At 46.2% G+C, this 19329-nt stretch overlaps 1 protein-coding gene across 1 annotated transcript in view; it reads left to right on the top strand.

Annotated features, from left to right (window-relative positions):
* The window catches only part of LOC147633274 (uncharacterized), a 106186-nt gene that overhangs the window by 65300 nt on the left and 21557 nt on the right, over positions 1–19329 (top strand). Inside the window, exon 5 of the mRNA XM_086806306.1 lies at positions 1566–1729. Coding sequence (XP_086662432.1) covers positions 1566–1729 — 164 coding nt within the window. The remainder of the gene's footprint in view (positions 1–1565; positions 1730–19329) is intronic.

The raw sequence follows: 19329 nt of genomic DNA, 5'->3' as shown, positions 1-19329 counted from the left end.
TCAACTCAATTGAAGTTGATGTTTCTCTAGCTTATAAAAAGCAGAGCCTTCTTAGGTCCTTGAAGAACATAAACCATCATTCAATCCTAAACGCCTTGTGGAATTGGAAACCTGAAATCACTGAGACAACTATCTGCTAGTTGTAACATCATATCCATCCTTTACAGGATCTGGTAAATCATTGTACCTAGGGGATATCATATTTCCCTCTCAAAGACTCCCAAAACTATCAGGCACCACTTCTACAGCTCTCTGCGCATCCTGATCAGCCTCTCATCTACACCAGACTTGCCTCATGGCCTGTGTGTACGACAGATTGTTCACAGGCCTCTGTACAGCCTTGTCCAGGCCCTGGATAGCCTGCTATAAGGCTTATACAGCTCTTTGTGCAACATCTATAGAGGGGCTCTACCAGCTGCAACACCTGCATACATCTGTTGGTTGCTGTTGGTGCCCAGTTCAGAGCTCAAACCAGCCTTAGAAAGCTGCCTGCTGCCCTCATGAAACCTGCACATGATTGCTTTTCTACACACGTCTGGATGCTGCTTACAGCCCATGCAAAGTGACCACATACACCATGCCAAGACATTCAATCTGCAGCGTTGACAATTCAGAGAGAACCTAGGGTTTCTTCTAAAAAGCAGGGGGTTTCCCGGGACAATTTCACCCACATGCATGGATACAAATCTCCCCGTTCTCCCCCTACTCTCAGAATCCACATGAATCCTATCTTGTCAGCAAACCTAAAAAAGCACCTACTTCTTGCAGATTCAAAACATAGATATGGTGACCGAGAGATACCTGGTGACCTTGAAAAACACAAACGACACGCAAACCTTGATTTTTCCTGCCCCTGTGATTAGGTTAGCTCTGATACCGTTTGTGAGATACTCCTCCCAAGGATCACCTAATACATAGGCATAAACAAGATTAGAGAAACCAAATAAAAGGGGTGCAGGCAAGCTCACCACCCAACCGTAGGTTCGCGTCTGCAAACCTCCCCCGAGCTAGGGGCTAAAGTCCCACTCCCACAAGTCCATGGCAGTTAGTCTTGGTGTCCCATACAATCAGTACCTGCCCACAAGGGCCCTCGGCAAGACTACACATGATCTGCCATGTCCATAGCAAAAGTAAGCCTCTTGGTCTAGGTCCAGACCACAATGGATCAATAATAACCCAAGAGTCACTTATATAATGCTTATTGCTGCTATAAATAAAGGCCAATAACCTTGGATTTATTATATCTGAACCCTAGCCACCTGAATCCACCTACTTTCTCTTATCCTAGGTCTCCCCTAACCCTATTGGATTAGTCCCTAGCCCAAGGGTTAGTGCTAGGTCCCTCTCCCCCATGCCCAGCCGCATATGAGGTAGTTTCCCTCCGAGGTGGCAAGCCATGGAGGGAGCCACTCTTCCCGATTCTTACTTTGCCTCTATGGAGGGTTCTGAGCATGTATATTAGCCTATGGCTGTTTGATATATAACGAATAGAAGGATCTCTTTCCCAGAAAAAACTGAAATTGATCTTTGAAGTTTTACTATGTTTTGTTTGGGTACATTGGCAGGAGGCGATTCCCATCACTTCAAAGTTGTGCAACTTCCTTTCAACATGAAGTTACAGGAGGCTGCAATGGATGCCACACAGGAAGTAAAAGGTAGGCGAATGCCGCTTCTTGATGCTGCAAAGGAACTTGGAATATCAGTCGTTGCTTCAGCTTCATTGATGCAGGTACTGGGGAAATTTTATAATCCATTTTTATTGTCGCTTTTAAAAGAAAACAAGGCACAGGTCAAAATCCTTTTTTGAAAGAACTCTGTTTTGGGAAAACATTCAATCTTGCTATATGTTTTTCTTGGGTGCTACTACATGAGTGGGAATCTCATAGCAAACAGTCTATGTTATTCCTGCACACACCACCCACTCCTTCATGGGCATACATGCACACGTGAACTCTTGTCCCTGCCCACATGTTTTGTGGGCCTATATCCGCCTCCACACTTATCTGCCCACCACACCCACACCTATACCAAAGGTTAGCTGGTTGAGGAGGGTGGGTGGTAGGTCATAAAGAGGGTAGCTATTCGGGAAAATGTACTGCTTTGGATTGAAAGAATTAGGATAAAGCAGCGGGTGGTTGCAACTCAGAGGAAGAGCTCAAACATGAGTCGCTCCTGGCAATGCCTGATGGTAATGCAGTAGCTACTGAAAGCAGGACGGGACACCAGCAGCATGCCTGCTTATAAGGCAGAAAGAAATTCAAATGGAAAGTTCTGGATTTTATCCAAACTTAACAAAATTGGAAGTGTGATATCAACTCCATAGGGGTCTACTCACAAAGCTGCAATCCTTCAACTCCATCATGCGCGTGTGGGGGTGAGTGTGCATGACCACCTCTTATGGCACTGTTGACATGGGGATGTATAGCACATGGTCCATGGCGTGCACAGTGGAGTGATGGTTTGAAGCTTTGTGAGTACATCCCTCATGGAATTAAGAGCACACTTTGGTTTTTGTTCAGTTTTGAATATCAACTGAAGGTTCCATCCTTGTATGTTTTTCTTAAAATCAAAACCACCAGCTGGTTCATGGAAATTTTTGTCTATCCAAAGTGATGGATATAATGATCACACCTTCACAGTTTTGTAGATCAGCTACGAAGAACTGTGTGGCACTTGTTAAGAGCCTTGAGATGATATATAGGATGCATATAACATTTTTATTTTTTAGTGTTGTATTCAAGTTTTTCATTTTATGGACATTATAAGTGACTTTAGGACATTTATTAGGTGTGAACTCGTTTATTAACTTTCAGCCATGAAGAGGTATGTGCATCAACCACTCCCTAACACATGCAATTGTATTCGTACATTCATTCAATGCAATCCATGGTGCTTCCTCTCTGTCAATGGTCTATGCAATATTGAAGAGTTAATGGTATTAATTGTCCAAGCATTAATCTGAATTTTTAGACATTAAATTGGTATCAGGGCATTTAATTTTCTTAGGCCTGTGGGAGGAGAAATTGCTGAGAGCAATTCTTTTGAAGCCTCTGGGAGTAGCAGTGGAGAGATCTTTAGCCCCATGTAAGGAGAAGAAAGCGATGGTGGCGATGGTCTTCTTTCTGTGCAGCCTGTGAGGTGCTTCATGATGAAGATGAACAAACAGGTAGGTCTGGTTGTGACAATGGCAATGAGTCTTGTGCGTGCTTTGAGGAGTTAAAGGTCGGTCTTTGAAGCGATGAGAACACATAGGCTAAAACCCGTATATGAGCAAGTACATAGAGAGGAGATGATGGAATGTGTCAAGATGTAGGCGGAGGAGGCACTAGTGTACACGACAAAGTTGTGGGAAATAGAAACGGAATGGGAAACGGATTTTTCCAGGGGAGGGAAATTGAAACACCACATCAGCAAGGAAAAGGAAGGGAAGGGGGGGGCGGGGGGGGACATGGAAATGAATGCATGAGAGAGTCTTTGGAAGGATGTCTTTGTCGTATTGCTGATATCTCTATTTTGAGCCTGAAGCTATACAAAATGGATGTGGGGAAAGCCTAAATGCATGTTATTTTAGCTTGATATGACCAGACTGTTTCCCCATATGTTTCGGTCTCGACCGAAACATCTTCCTCGGTGTTTCCTGTCGTTTCGGATATCCCGAAACATTTTGGAAGGGAAACACGTTTTGTTTGCAGCTATGTACCCGAAACGCCTGTTGAGCGGCATTTCGGGGAGTATCTTCGTCGGTGTTTCCTGTCGTTTCGGATATCCCGAAACGTTTTGGCAGGGAAACACGTTTTGTTTGCAGCTATGTACACCGAAACGCCTGTGGAGCGGCATTTCAGGGAGTTTCCTATGGTACACTGTAAAAGGTGCCTCTTCGTGTGTATTTGCAGAAGGTGATGATGGCTGCTTGATGGCGACGGCGGGTGCTGCGAACATATGGCAAGCCTGCAGGGATGTGCACAATGGTCCATGTGTTGTCTTCTTCAAACAATTAAAGGCGAAGTGTTTCTTTTGCTAAACTAGGGCTTGTAGCCTCAGTAAGCCTAACGTGTGCTAAAACCCTTGAAGCTGAGGGCTACCTTTTTCAGCAGGGCGGCCATTCGTAGGCCTTTAGGGCTTGGGCACGTGCAAGTGACTTGGGCAGTCCAAATCAGGGCCAAAAGACAGCAGACACTGGAGAAAGAGGCCAACCTGTAAATCCTGGGTGGCCAAAGTTTAAAATGAAGCGAGTTTGGGTGGCCATTTTTTTAATGTACCTGCAACTTGCAAATACAAGCACAGAGCAAGTTTTGAGCCATTTTTATGCATAAAAACTAAGGGAAAAGGGGTTTTTTCACGTATTGATTTCCACTTTAGCTCCTCAGCATGGGACACAAGCATAGATAGGGTGACAACAAGAGTCCTGTCCCCTGGCTGAAAACAATCCTGGAGCGAGAAGTGATATAACAAAAAGAGAACCCCGCAAGCATAGTTGTTTCTTGTACCGGTACGAACCCATTCGTATCGTACTGTTCGTACGATACGGTGCCGTACGATATCATACAGTACGATCCCCCCCCCCCCCCCCCACCTTGAGAAAAAAAATTCCAAATGCTAAAATGAAAATATAGAAATATTGCTTATTTTAACGAAGATCCCAAATGCCCGCAATACTTCGCAACTTTCGTGTCCACTCAGTATTCCATATGGGGTTGCTAAGAGAGCTAAAAAATCTGGCAAGGTAGACTGGTAGTGTACACTTGATTGGTAGGATGAGAGAATCTTGCTACATCACTTGGAGATCCCTGGTATAGGTAGGCTAGACGGTCAGATCCTCAAGTTATGTACGAGGGAGAAGATTTGGACATGGCCATTTTGATCTAGAGAGGAGTCCCTAAACCTATCACCCTAGATGCACTGCTTGTATCTGTGCAAGGACGGTCCCTTAGTCATAAACGCTACACTGGGAGACGTTTGGTATTGCATTACCCATGCAGGTTCTTTTTTGGAGACAATTGGGAGATCCAATTGGGAGAGACACATCTCCATGTTCTGGTTCCTCAAGCACTATAGACTTTCCCCCCCCCCCCCCCAAACAAAGCTTCCCTCACATTCAAGCTTGAAGCTCCATAGTTTGTAAGTGTTAAAAAAAAACCCGTATTTTATCGTACGGTATCCGAAAATTTCATATCGTACCAAAAATTCCCATATGGTATCGTGTTTTCGTACTGTAACCTGTGGATCTGTGTTCCACCCATATTAGCACCAAGTATGGTGAGATACAATAGGTATTCTCAACTACATCGCCAGTAAAATTATCCATCTTGAGGTGGAGTCGCCTTTGGTTGCAGAGTGCACCTTTCAGAGGATTCGGGTAGTGGCTGCCGCTTCTCGGAAGTGGCATATTGACCCCGACCCTGCTGACGTGCTCCCGGATTGGCGTATATGGGCATATGCAGCGCGCCCCTTGGCCCGGCTACAGTGGGACCCCGGAGAGTACGAGTGGCATGATCCTTATGCATCCCTTGAGGCCACAGAGATCACATTTTTTCAGTATACTGTTCGGCTGGGACGGCATATTTTGACGGCGAGGAGGACGGTTTCTCCAGCGGCAGCGGGGCATTGGCGATTGCAGGGACTATCACAGGAGTTCCTGGAGGATTTCTGGGCTCGGCTCTGGGCTAGTCGACAGGCCCGCAGGATCTCGGCTTTTCAGTGGCTGGTCGCCCACAGGGGCTCAGCAGTTGGCACTTGGCTTGTTTACAGCGGTCTTCCGGCGGCCTGCGTCCGATGCGGCCACCCTATGGAGACACAGAGACATTGCCTTTGGGACTGCCCTCAGGCACAGCAGATTTGGCTGCGGATGCTGCGTACTCTAGCCCCCCTCTCTCCAGAGGGTATGTTTACGTGGGGTGCCGCTGCTTGGTCGACTTCGTCAGGGCCTGCTATGGGCTATGAGATGGAGCAGGGCAGTCAGGCCATCAGATTTATTAGGGGCCAGCCTCGCCTGGTTCCGGCACCGGATTTCTCGTCCGCCAGCTGGACACAGGAGAGGGATTTACGATGGGAGCTCCTCAGCAGCCTCACCATCTGGTTCACCTGGAGGGCCCGGTGCTTCACGGCCTTTGAGGGGAGATTAGAGCCACTAGCAGAGACTGTTCGGGGGATTTGGCAGGAGTTGATCCACACCCTGCGAGGACAGTACGACCGCATCCGGGGAGACTCGGATGAGGCGATTTTACGGCGCCAGGCCTTTCATACCACTTGGCGCTGTGGCCCTTTCTACACCCTACACACGGGATCCCCCCGTTGGCACTACAGGCCACCTGTTTGGCTCTTTCCCCCCCCATTGTATGATTTAGCCGCTCAGTCCTTTAGGCTGATGCTTGTATTTTGCAGCACCTAGGGAGAGTCTCCCGGGCTGCCATGATGTATTCACTGCTCTTCTCTCTGTTAGGAGCAGGAGAGATCTCTTTTGTAGCCCTACGGGCGTTTTTTACATAACTAATGAAAGGATCTTTTCTCGGAAAAAAAAAAATTATCCATCTTGCCCCATTGTTCCAGTAAACTCATCTGTTGAAGATGGGTGACAAGATGGATGCATTAGTGATGCGAGATAGCGGCAAGTTGGATGGAAAATTTTACCAAATATGGAAATTCAAGATGAAAAATCTGTTGGTCCTAACGGACCTATGGGAAATCACAATAGGCATGGAGAAAAGACCTCTCACGTCCATTCAGAAGGTCTATAAAAGGAAGGCAATTGAAGTCAAAGAAGGAACGTCCATTGATGATGAGGTGTTAACACCTGAAGAGAAGGAGTAGCAAGCAGCTATTGACGTTGAGCTTAAACAAAAAGCACTTGATTATAATCAGAAAGGCCAAAGGGTGTTGTGCATGATCAGCATGTCAGTCCAAGACCACATTATTCCACACATAAGTGGTGCCGATTCCCCAATGGAGGCATGGAATACCCTCCGCAGCATATGAAGCAACAAATACAACTAGATTGCTTTACTTGAAGCAGAAGCTTCACAACTTGGAGATGAAAGAGCACGATACCGTGGCATCTTTTTTGACAAGGCTCAAAGAGAGGTGTGATGACCTGCGTGGGATTGGTGACCAAGTGGATTATATGGACATGGTGAGCATAGTGTTCACGGCGCTTCCTCCAAGCTATTAAAGCTTGCGTACAATGTTAATGGTTCGGGAAACCACTCCATCCTTTGAAGAGCTCTTGGGTATCTTACTTTGAAGAGGAGATGGCCCGGAAAGGCAAGATTTAGAAAAGTTCAAGGGGAGTGAAGATGCATATAATGTGGGATTGAACTCCAAAATTGGAAGAGTAGGACGTGATTGTGGAAGCAGCAATTTCAGATTTTCTTTTAACCGTCCCATGCAAAGCCAAGGTAAGAATTCATCATATGGACAGCCACAAAGTCAAAGATTCAATCAAAATCTCAACTTTAGAGGTAGAGGAAATTTCAGGTCATCCAACAATAATGCAATGCAAAGCAAAGGCCCATGCTACTATTGTGGGAAAGATGGGCACATAGAGAGGGAATGTTGCCTCAAGCAACAAGCACAAGGAAATGGAGAAAGAGGAAGCGGATGAAGTTTCCACAATCGTGGAAGGCAACATGACCCCCCCCCCCCCCCCCCCCCCCCCCCCCCCCCCCCCTTGCAGTGTTTCTAAAGGCAGGTTTTCAATTCTCGGGCAACTCTTCCTTTCAGCAAGTTTTGGCCTCTTTTGGTCTTGAACCCCCCCAAGGACTCCATGGCAGCCGCTCCATCATCCCCAACCGAGGCCGCCGTCCCTAGCCTCTCCTTTTCAGAAGCAGACCTCTAGCTCCTCGCTTCGACAGTCTCATCCTTAGAGGCCTCCACCTTGGTATGCAAGATCCTGGGTAGCCGCTCGGTGTGCGGACAGCTCAAGGATCTGTTATAGGCTAGCCTCCTTGGCACGCTTGGGAAGTGTACTGATATTTCTTACTGGCACGTACACCCCTGTGCATCCTTTCATGGGGTGTTTATCCTACACCGGATTGGGCACTAAACCTACAACTAGTCTTCCCAAGCTTCATTATCTACGCTCGTCTCTTGTGCAAGCTTGGACTTGGACTTGGACTTGGCCCTGGACCTAGACCTAGATCTGGACCTAGCCCGGTTAGAGATTCTTGTGGGTCATCCCCGTGGTGTGCTCGGCATCAGAGACTTCGTGCCTCGACATCGACTCCGACTTGGGTTTCTACGTTAGCATATTTGTTTGCTTTTGTATCCGCTCCCCACTCAGTGTGTGTACAAAGTTCCCTAAACTCCTCTTTCTCCCTCTCTCTATCTTCTCTCTATATTTCTCTCTCTTGGATACGTGGTGGAGTCTATCACGGCACTCCCCGCTGGGCTTACAACATGGCACCCGTAGCTATAATCTTGTTGAAGGCTCCTCTAAGGCCGCCTTCCATGAGATCCTAGTGACGAAGAAAAAAAGAGATTTGAAGCCCGTCCGTCCCCCGGCATTTGCCCCTAGGGAGCGCTGTCAAGGCCTCTGCCAGTTCCTCATAGCTATGAAGGGAGTCAATAGGAAAGTCCAGAGAGCGGGAAAAACCACCTCTCGTGTGCCGTGGAAGCCCAGTGGGGCGTGCTGTGAAAGATTCAACCACGTATCCAAAAGATAGAAATATAGAGAGAGAAGGGTATAGGGAACGTTGCCGAGTACACACACTGAGCGGGAAACATACCTTGACCCCTTTCAAGAATTTATTCATGAACAATCCACGGGCTCCCAAGCCAAGATCAATACAACCAATGAATACAAAATCAAACAAATATGTCGATGCAAAAACCCAAGTCGAAGTCGATATTGATGCACGAGATCTCTGATGCCGAGCACACCACGGGGATGACCCACAAGAATCTCTCACCGGGCTAGTACTAGATTCAGTATCCAAATCCAATGAATTCAAGTCCAAATCCAGATCAAGTCCAAGTTGAACTCCAAAGAACCCCTAGCTAGTACTCCTAGTGCTTAGGGAATGTTATCGAGAAGTAGACTCAGTGTCCAAACTAAGGTAAAAGCAGGCCTCAAAGAGAGGTCCCACGAAGGTATATATATCAAATCAGGTCCACAGCCTAGCAACCTGTAGATGGCTTAAGGCAGCTGAAGGCAGCGATGTGGCTCTATACTTGTTGACGGCGACGTTGTGGGCAACGGCTAGGTGATTGCTGGTTGGTGCTAGTGCCTGAAGATGGTGCTGGTGAAGCTGACGGCAGTAGCAGCTCAAGTGCTGGCAGCTCTGAGGCTGGTGGGGAATATGTGGGCAACATCCTGGCTGGTTGGTGGCGTTGAGGGCTGGCGAGGCTGAGCGCTGACGCTAGCTGAGCTGAGGGCTGGCGAGGCTGAGCGCTGGCGGCGCTGTTTTGGCAGCAGGCGAAGTTGGTTGCGCAGGAGGTTGGAAATTGGAATAGGCGGTGCAGAGGCTGACTGGACTGGCTGCGCAGATGGCTGAGACAGGCTGCAGAAGCTGGTGCAAGTGGCGCAGATAAGCGGCAGAGGTTGGCGGCACAACAAACTGATGATCCCCACGATGATGACTTTCCGTGTCTCCACGATCAAGTTGACAAGGTTGATGATGACGAGTGCTAATCCCTTCAACGAAGATACTCTCACCCTTCACGATTTGAGTGGGCTTTCTAGCTGCCTTTATGTATGTGTGAGTTAATAAGGGTTCTCTGCCCCGGGTAGTCCCTTGAAAATCTGATTTTATCTATGTTTGTATGTGTTTTCCTTTCCTGTGGTAACAATAGCCTTGATGCCATAAAAGGCTCCTTTTCGCCTGACAGAGGGCTGATTCATCACACGCCCGCACTACATGGACACACATCTATCATTTGGGCTGCAATGTGCGATTGGACAGATCCACACCTCATCCCATGAGTTGAGAGTGGAGACAGCCAGATATGGGCCGAGGTGTCCAGCATACTATGAGATTAGGGGGAGGTTCCAGTGCCTCTTCCGAGATGGATTTGGACCACTTTCCAGGATCATGGATTTCCCAAACCAGAGATGCTTGGGACTTTTCCTCCTGGAGCTTCGCAGAAACAGGGAGTCCCTTTTGCGGCCTAGACTAGCGGATCAGAGGACCAGTACGGAGAGCTCTCACTGATTTCTTCCAGACCAGAGTGATGAGGGAAAACTCACCAACTACACCCGACCTTCAGGCTAATGCGGGAGCTCAGCCGAGAGGAGTGACACTAGACAAAGCCATTGAGCTATGTAGAGCCCGACGCCCTCGACCTCGTGGTCCCCGCCCACGCCCATGTCACTACAGGAGGATCAAAGCCATCATCTCCCACCACCACATGATTTTCTCCCGTCGGCCCAGCTTTACTACATTGGGTGCCATGTTGCAGAGTCCTATGCGGGATATTTTAGGGTGATATGAGAGCTGGACACTTTTTGTTTTGGGATCAGATCTGACATTTCAGCTCTTATTACTTTTCAGTACCCATGATGATGTATTTCATGGACATAATGTAACCTTTTGGTCACATAGGTCATTTTGGCCTTTTGTAGACATAGGATACAGAAGAGAAGGATGTACTGCTGCTTTGTGGACTTCCGCAAAGCCTTCGATACCGTACCACGTGCCAGGCTTATGCACAGATTGCATGACATTGAGGTACCCGAGGATATCCAGTGGGGGATATATGCTTTGTATGAGTCTGTGACAGGCAGAGTCCGAGCTCTAGGCGGACTATCTGATAGGGTGACCTTCACAATAGGGGTGAAGCAGGGATGCCCGCTATCACCCACCCTCTTTGGACTGTACATTGATGCGGTCTCTGATTATGTAGACAAATTGGGAGGCCCAGGGGCATGCCTGGCAGGGGTGTTGATACCCATCTTGTTATATGCTGATGATATTGTTCTAATCTCAGACTCTCCGGAGGGATTACAGAGGCACCTGGATGCATTACAGGCTTTCTGTGCGGATAGAGATCTGACAGTGAACCTTGGGAAAACCAAGGTTATGGTGTTTAACACCACACAGGTATGGGTGACGAGATCAGAGCCGGTAGAGTACGTCAGGTCATATGTCTACTTGGGAGTTACTTTTTACAGCGGCTATGGGAGCTCCCTCAGCAGAGGTACTCCCGATTGGCATTGACCTCATCCATACAGTTGGCAGAGGATGGAGATACTCATTGTTGGTACGCTCAGATGAGATCATGGTTTGACCTACATGGTTTGCGGATAGAGGCACTACCACCCTTTCAGTACAGTCTGGATTGTCCATTTTTGGATCTCACCCGCTCAGAGCAAAACCGCGTGATCAGGATGGATATCATCAGAGTGGACACAGAGAGGACATGGACTAGCCCCCTTGAGTCCTTGGACACGAAAATGGCTCATTACAAGAGCCATTTTCTACACCTCTCACCGGATGATTTTATCACCGGCCCGGCGTACATGGATGTACACCTATCACATGGCATACGTTGTGCCATTGGACAGATCCGGACCTCATCACACCAACTGTGGATTGAGACAGGGCGATATGTGCATCAGATCTTGGATGACCGCATTTGTCAGCTATGCTACCAAGAGGTAGAGACAGAGGGACAATACATTTGCCGATGTACAGTCTATTATGAGATCCGAGGGAGATATCACTACCTCTTCCGAGAGGGTTTTGGGCCCTTATGTAGGGTCATGGAGTTTGAGGATCAGAGATGCCTGGGATTGTTTCTACTTGAGCTCGGGAGACACACAGACCCTCTTGGCAAACAGGAGGCCGGCCGAGCGATGATGTGTTGAGATATCGAGCTCATCTAGTGAGGCGGTGGACACTGATGACCCGCCTGGGGGATAGGCCCCACACTTACACCACTGGCATGGTTGGTGAGATCATGGGTGATATGCGGCTAGTGAGATGACAGGCTGTGTGACAGCCATTCTAGAGACTTGCATAGTTATAGCGCCAGCTCATGTAGTTGGGTTCACACTATAGAGAACCCTAGTATGTATTTGGTTGAGTATCTTTTCATAGTGTGTACTCTTATCTTTGTATATGGTGTGTTGAGTGTTGTGTGAAGAAGAAGAAGATTTTCAACCTCTCACCGTGTGTGTTCTCTTTTAGGGTTTTGTGAGTGTGTGTGTGCTTGCAAGAGCTCAAGCTCTCTTCTCCCCTGCATCTTTTCATGGTATCAGAGCCTGGTTCATGCTAAGGGCTGAGCTGCAAGCAAGAGAAGCATAGGAAGTGGTACAAGAGTAAGAGCTTCATCTACTCTTTCCTATTTGTATTAGCGACTACACCCTTGTCGAGAACTCTACGGGAGGCACCGGCAAACGATCTCTGATTGAGGAGCTTTCTTCGCGGGAGTAAAGCTATAGGACAACTATATTGTCCTATCGGACCTAATCATGGTGGCCAAAAACACGTTTCGGGCGCGTTACGATCTCCGTTTTTCAGAAAGCAGGCGATTTCGAGCACTGCGGGTAAGTCATCGATTCTCTGCAGAACTTTGTTTTAAGAACTACAGGAAGACAGATTGGTTGTGTAGACATTGTGTATGCTGCAAGAAGGTCAAACAGTTGCCTTTGGGTGTATGTATGCACATTGAGGTCACTGGTTGTGACATTTGAGTGTAGTACAGTACCGCTGCAGAAAATACAGCAGTTTGTGCAGGACAAACGAGACTGCTGTTTCTGGTAAATTTGTGTGTCTGGCAAGATGTCAAATAATGGCATAAACCAGATTGTTGCTGAGAAGCTTGATAAGAACAACTTCCATGGTTGGAGGTTCAGGTTGACAAATTTTCTAATGGGAAAGGGTTACTGGGACTATATAGAAGGTGAGCATGAAGAGGCATCGGAGATACCGGAGATCAATCCGACTACTGTAGATGTGAAAGAGTTCAAGGATTGGAACCAAGGAGCCAAAAAAGTTATGTATTGGCTCTCTATTAGTATACAGGATACCATGATTGGGCACATACAGGATGCCAAGTCACCCAAGGAGGCGTGGGACACCTTGGTAATACTCTATGAAACGAATACCAAGGCACGAAAGATACAGTTGAAGAATGAACTTCATACTGTGGAGAAAAAGAGTATGTCTGTGAATGACTATGCATTGAAGATCAAGGATATTGTGGAATCCCTTGCATCTATTGGTGTTTGAGTAGATGATGATGATAAGGTGGAAGTCTGTCTACCTGGTCTCGGGCCACAATACAACGCGTTCAAGACGTCTATTCAGACTCGGGAAAACATTCCCAATTTCACAGATTTGTTGTCTATGTTGATTATAGAAGAGAAGAGCTTGGGTGAAGACCAACAGCCTTCACAAAACAAAAACAGTTCAGAGCAACAGGCCTTCTACACAAGTTCAGGAAGAGGACGAGGTAGAGGAGGCCGTGGACGCGGCCAAGGAGGTGGCCGAATTATGGCCACCAGCAACAACAACAGCAGTCCCAGAATTCACAACAACAACAACACGCAGGTGGAAGAGGCCAATTCAGAGGCAGGGGGAGTCAAAGAGGTCGTGGAAATTGGCAAAGGCAGTATAATGATACACGTGGATGCTTTTATTGTGGTAAGCCTGGACATGTGCATGCAGATTGTTATAAGAAGCAGGCTGACATGCAAAATGGAAAATTGCAGCAAAACAACTATGCATCCTCGAGCAGAAACAATGAGGATAATGAAAGGTTGTTTGTTATGCAGCATGTCGTTAATGCCATGTTTGAAAATGTTGAAGCAGCACATAAAGATGATGTATGGTACGTTGATTTAGGTGCTTCGAACCACATGACAAGTCATGGGGAGTGGTTCAAGGAGATGAAAAACCTTGAACGACTAGGTTTTGTGGAAACAGGGGATGACACTGCTCATCCAATTGTCCATGTTGGAGATGTGCCATTGTCTATTCAGGATGGCAAAGTGAAGTACCTTGCAGATGTACTTCATGTTCCGAACATAACAAAGAATCTGGTTTCAATTGGCCAAATAATTGAGCAGGGTTTGCAGGTTCGGTTTAATCTTGATGGTTGTTATGTTGAAGACTTTAAAGATAAGTGCAGGCTAGTTGCAAAAGGCAACAGAGTGGGCAGAATGTTTACATTGAATGTAAACATGCCTGAAGTGAGTGCTGTGATGTTTGCAAATGGTTCAAGAATTGTTGCAGACACAGACATTTGGCATAAAAGAATTGGACATGTGAATGTGCAGAGAATGAAGTCTATGCAGACTAAAGGAATTGTGACAGGACTGCCAAAGTTTAAAGTTGAAGGTATGCAGAAAATATGTGAAGCATGCCAATTTGGAAAGCAAACAAAGCATGTATTTCCACGTGATGCAAAAGGCAACAGAGTGGGCAGAATGTTTACATTGAATGTAAACATGCCTGAAGTGAGTGCTGCGATGTTTGCAAATATTGTTGCAGAGACAAACATTTGGCATATAAGAATTGGACATGTGAATGTGCAGAGAACGAAGTCTATGCAGACTAAAGAAATTGTGACAGGACTGCCAAAGTTTAAAGTTGAAGGTATGCAGAAAATATGTGAAGCATGCCAATTTGGAAAGCAAACAAAGCATGTATTTCCACGTGATAAAAATGTGAGCAGAAATGCACGATGTTGTGCATTCAGATGTATGGGGTCCTACGAAGACCATGTCTATGGAAGGCTGCAGGTATTATGTGACATTTATTGATGACCACACAAGGAAAGTGCGGAGGAGAAGGGTGAGGTGTTCACTCATTCTCAGAATTTCAGAGTTATGGTTGAAAAGCAAACAGGGAAATATGTAAAGTGCCTAAGGTCAAATGGAGGAGGAGATTACTTTTCCAATGAGTTCTCTGAAATTTTGAAGAAGAATGGTATTCGGAGACAGTTTACATGCAAATACACTCCGCAGTAAAATGGGATGCTGGCGGAAAAACAGGCACATTGCTGAGATTGCGCGAGCATTGATAGGAGAGAAGAATATGCCGCATAGCTATTGGCCTGAGGCTGTTTCTACAGCAGTTTACATCATGAACAGGACTCCAACTGCAGCCATACATGATGTAACTCCAGAGGAGAGGTTTACTGGCAGAAAACCTGATTTGTCTCATCTGAAAGTCTTTGGATGCATTGCATATGTGCATGTGCCAGATGAGCTGAGAACTAAGCTGAATCCAAAAGCTGAAAAATGTGTGTTTATTGGGTATTCCCTTGAGCAAAAGGGATACAGGTGTTATAATCCTGCTACACGTGAGTTGAGGGTAAGCAGGGATGTTGTTTTTGATGAGATAAGCAGCTGGTATGCTGCTGAAAAAGTTGTTGTTGGGGTTAATGTGAGTGGAAATGTGGTTGCACAGAATGCAAGTCAGCAATCACAGTCTTTGAGTGGACCAGGAGAGTCCTCATCTAGTGGTTCAGTTGATAGACCATGGAGTGGCAGGCTGCATCATAATACCAGTCCTGCAAATGTGATTAGTACATCACATAAAGGCAAAGAGAAAGTGGTTGAGCCCCTTAGTATGTCTGGCATTTCTGCAGGGCATTCTCATGTTGATGGAGAGTCTAGTGACTCAGAGATGAGCCTTGATGAGGATCTTGGGATACCAGCTATGAGAACACCTGGTGTAAAGAAGGCTATGGAAGCCATGAATGCAAAGCTGCGAAGATCTGGGAGAGTGAAGAATCATGTGCAGAGGTTTACCTATGATGGTTATGTGGCACATCACTATGCATACATGGCAAAAGTTGTGCAGGTTGTAGAGCCCACATGCATTGATGAGGCTGTTGGAAATATGTGTTTCAGGAGAGATTTTGGAGGATCCTACTATGTATATGCGCATAGTAGGAAGCTTGATCTACATGACGATCACCAGGCCGGATTTGAGCTGTGCTGTTGGGTTGGTGAGTCAGTTTATGCAGGTTCCACATAAGCCGCATTTGGATGCATTGAGACGCATACTGAGGTATGTGAGGTCTACTTTGTATTGTGGACTATTTTATGAAACTGGGACAGAGATATGTGTACATGGGTACACAGATGCTCATTGGGCTGGTAGTATCTCAGATAGAAGATCTACTAGTGGCTTCATGTTTTCTTTGGGGAGTGCTGTTGTGACTTGGAGCAGCAAGAAGCAGCCTATGGTTGCTCTATCTAGTACAGAGGCCGAGTACGGTTGCTCTATCTAGTACAGAGGTGCTGCTATGGTAGCATGTGAGGTAGCTTGGTTGAGAAAGCTACTTGCAGATTTGGGTCTATCAGTGGATAGACAAGTTGTCATTTTCTGTGACAACATTAGTAGTATACAATTGGCCAGGAACCCATTTTTTCATTCTCGCACGAAGCATATAGAGGTCCACTACCATTTTGTCAGAGAGAAGGTTTTGGCAAGAGACATTGACCTTGTTTATGTCAGCACATAGGATCAGGTCGCTGACATCTTTACCAAAGCATTGGGTACAGAGAAGCTCCGCAGATTCAGGGCTTCGCTTGATGTACATGACTCGAGGGGAAGTGTTGAGATATCGAGCTCATCTAGTGAGGCGGTGGACATTGATGACCCGCTTGGGGGATAGGCCCCACACTTACACCACTGGCATGGTTGGTGAGATCATGGGTGATATGCGGCCAGTGAGATGACAGGCTGTGTGACAGCCATTCTAGAGACTGGCATAGTTATAGCGCCAGCTCATTTAGTTGGGTTTATACTATAGAGAACCCTAGTATATATTTGGTTGAGTACCTTTTCATAGTGTGTGCTCTTACACCACTGGCATGGTTGGTGAGATCATGGGTGATATGCGGCCCGTGAGATGACAGGCTGTGTGACAGTCATTCTAGAGACTGTCATAGTTATAGCGCCAGCTCATTTAGTTGGGTTCACACTATAGAGAACCCTAGTATGTATTTGGTTGAGTATCTTTTCATAGTGTGTACTCTTATCTTTGTATATGGTGTGTTGAGTGTTGTGTGAAGAAGAAGAAGATTTTCAGCCTCTCACCATGTGTGTTCTCTTTTAGGGTTTTGTGAGTGTGTGTGTGCTTGCAAGAGCTCCAGCTCTCTTCTCCCCTGCATCTTTTCATGATGTACCTAGACAGAGGACCCTGACAGATTTCTTCGACACCAGCAACCTAGCCCACACACCTCCTGATACCTTCTCCATTGGGCCATCAAGGCACCGACCACGCTCCCAGGGAGTCACCACCGATAGAGCAGTTATCTTATGTCTTGCTCGTCGGCCACGCCCACTAGGATCCCGACAACGGCATCCCAGGGGACTAGGGCCTTTGGCACACTTGTTGATACCATCAATGCATATTAAAACATTTAAACATGGCCACAGCCTTAACACATATCCATCATCACTTTGCATAAAACATAAAATTTGGACAAAAAATCCACAGATGCTGAAAATGGAGCTTGCACATGTGACACTGCATAGAGGCCAGAATGGGCCGATCCCTCCCGTTGGAGTATTTTATTACCCAAGGAGAATAATATAATGTACAAGCTTTGAGGGCCTTACTCTCCCCATGGGAGATGCCGGATTATCCATATACAAATGCCATAACACAGCCCAACACGAGGCTACCAATCCGGAACACAAGCTGTAGAAATGCCGAGCCAACAATATAATCCATATACCTCCGTGTGGGTACTGATTCTTCCCCAAAAACCATGGGTCTTCATGCAATAGAGCTGGTACTGCAAGTTCAACTCTACATTCAGTTGGTACAACAAGTACAATGGTTGGAACGATAGGTACAGTGGTTGGTATAGCAAGTACAAAAGCTGGTACAGTAGGTACAATGTTTGGTACAGCAAGTACAATGTTTGGTACAGTTGCTATATGGTCGGTACAGCAAGTGCAAGGGCTGGTACAGCCAGTACAATGGCAGGTACAGAAAGTACAAGGATTGGTACAACAAGTACAATGGCTAGAAATCATAATAAAATGATTAAATATCCTTGCCTTAAGTATTTCTTCGCGATGGAAGCCTCCAAAACAGTCCCCAACAGCCGGTATTCTTCATGGGCAGCCGTCAAGAGAGAGAGCGAGAAAGAGAGTAGCCATCATTAGGGCAGCCTGTAACGGTGGTAAAGGCTAGTGTGCAGCAAGAGAGCCTCTATTAATGAAGAGAGAGGGCTTTAATTTATAGATTTGAGCCTCCCATGAGCTAAAATGGCAAGAGAAGGCTACAATGACAAGTGGAGAGCCACACAATAGCTGAAGTGACAAGTGTGAGGCCACTTGTCTCACTTTGATCCACTTTCTAACAAGTGTCAGGCCACTTGTCTCTCTTTGGTCCACTTTCTTGCCACATGTCCCAATCTAAGAGATGGGTCCTTCCATAAACTTTTATCTGCTAAAATATGTCAATTGGTAGACATTCTGTTATAGGCACTTTGCCAACTCTTGGTATCTGCTCAATTCGAGATGTAATGACGCGAACAGAATTTCCATCGGAGTCGGGCCAAAAATAGCAACTCCTAAATTTTAGGAGTGTGGTCCTTTGTATTCTAGGATAATCCCCCATTCCCAAAGCTTGTACTTTCCAAATATTTAGACATCTTGGAGTCCACCAGACCCCTTTCATACTGGGAAATGTCTAGGCTGGTGACATCCTCCCCAGCTTCTTAAAAGTTGTCCGCAACTTTAAGCTTAAAGCCATATATCCAAGATATAATCATGTCCGATCAAGTAGGCGAGAGGAGACAGTCTCAAAAATCCAATATAACGGAAGAATCCATGTCCCAAAGAAATGGGTGAGACTAAATAAGTCTCCATAATACCAATATCAAAATCATGTCCCAAAGTAAATGGGCGAGAATTCCATGGAAAATATGCTAGACACAGGCACAAGAGCCAATTGTGTCTCAATCACCAATATCAATGAGATAATCATATGCCAATGAAAATCACCAACTAGGTGCTAAGACACTTAAATAAGTGCCATTCACAAGAAACTAGTGCCTCGCACAGAAACATGTGATATGCACACAAACTGGTGCCATTCAAGAGCACAAACCATGGTGACAAAAAAGCTGGTTCTCCATAGTTCTGGCAATCCTTTCTCCCATCCCAACAGTTCCCATGTTCTCCCATACAATCCCAACTCTAATCAACAAGCATGGTGTGGAAACAATGAAACACTCACTTCACAATCGCAACATGAATCCACATGTATGGTGGAGTGTTCATTGAATTGCCCTCTCACAATCCCAGCATGAATCCACATGCATGGTGAGATAAACAATGAACCTCTTGGCCTCTGTATGGGGAGATAGTGATTCTAATATGGCTTAAAAATAAATAAATCCATGTCCCAAATAAATGG

This window comes from Cibotium barometz, chromosome 12, assembly GCF_041138505.1.
Source record: "Cibotium barometz isolate CiBa-2024 chromosome 12, ASM4113850v1, whole genome shotgun sequence".
NCBI lineage: Eukaryota > Viridiplantae > Streptophyta > Polypodiopsida > Cyatheales > Cibotiaceae > Cibotium > Cibotium barometz.
The sequence above is the reverse complement of the archived record's forward strand: the minus strand, read 5'-3'. Positions and strand labels throughout refer to the sequence as shown.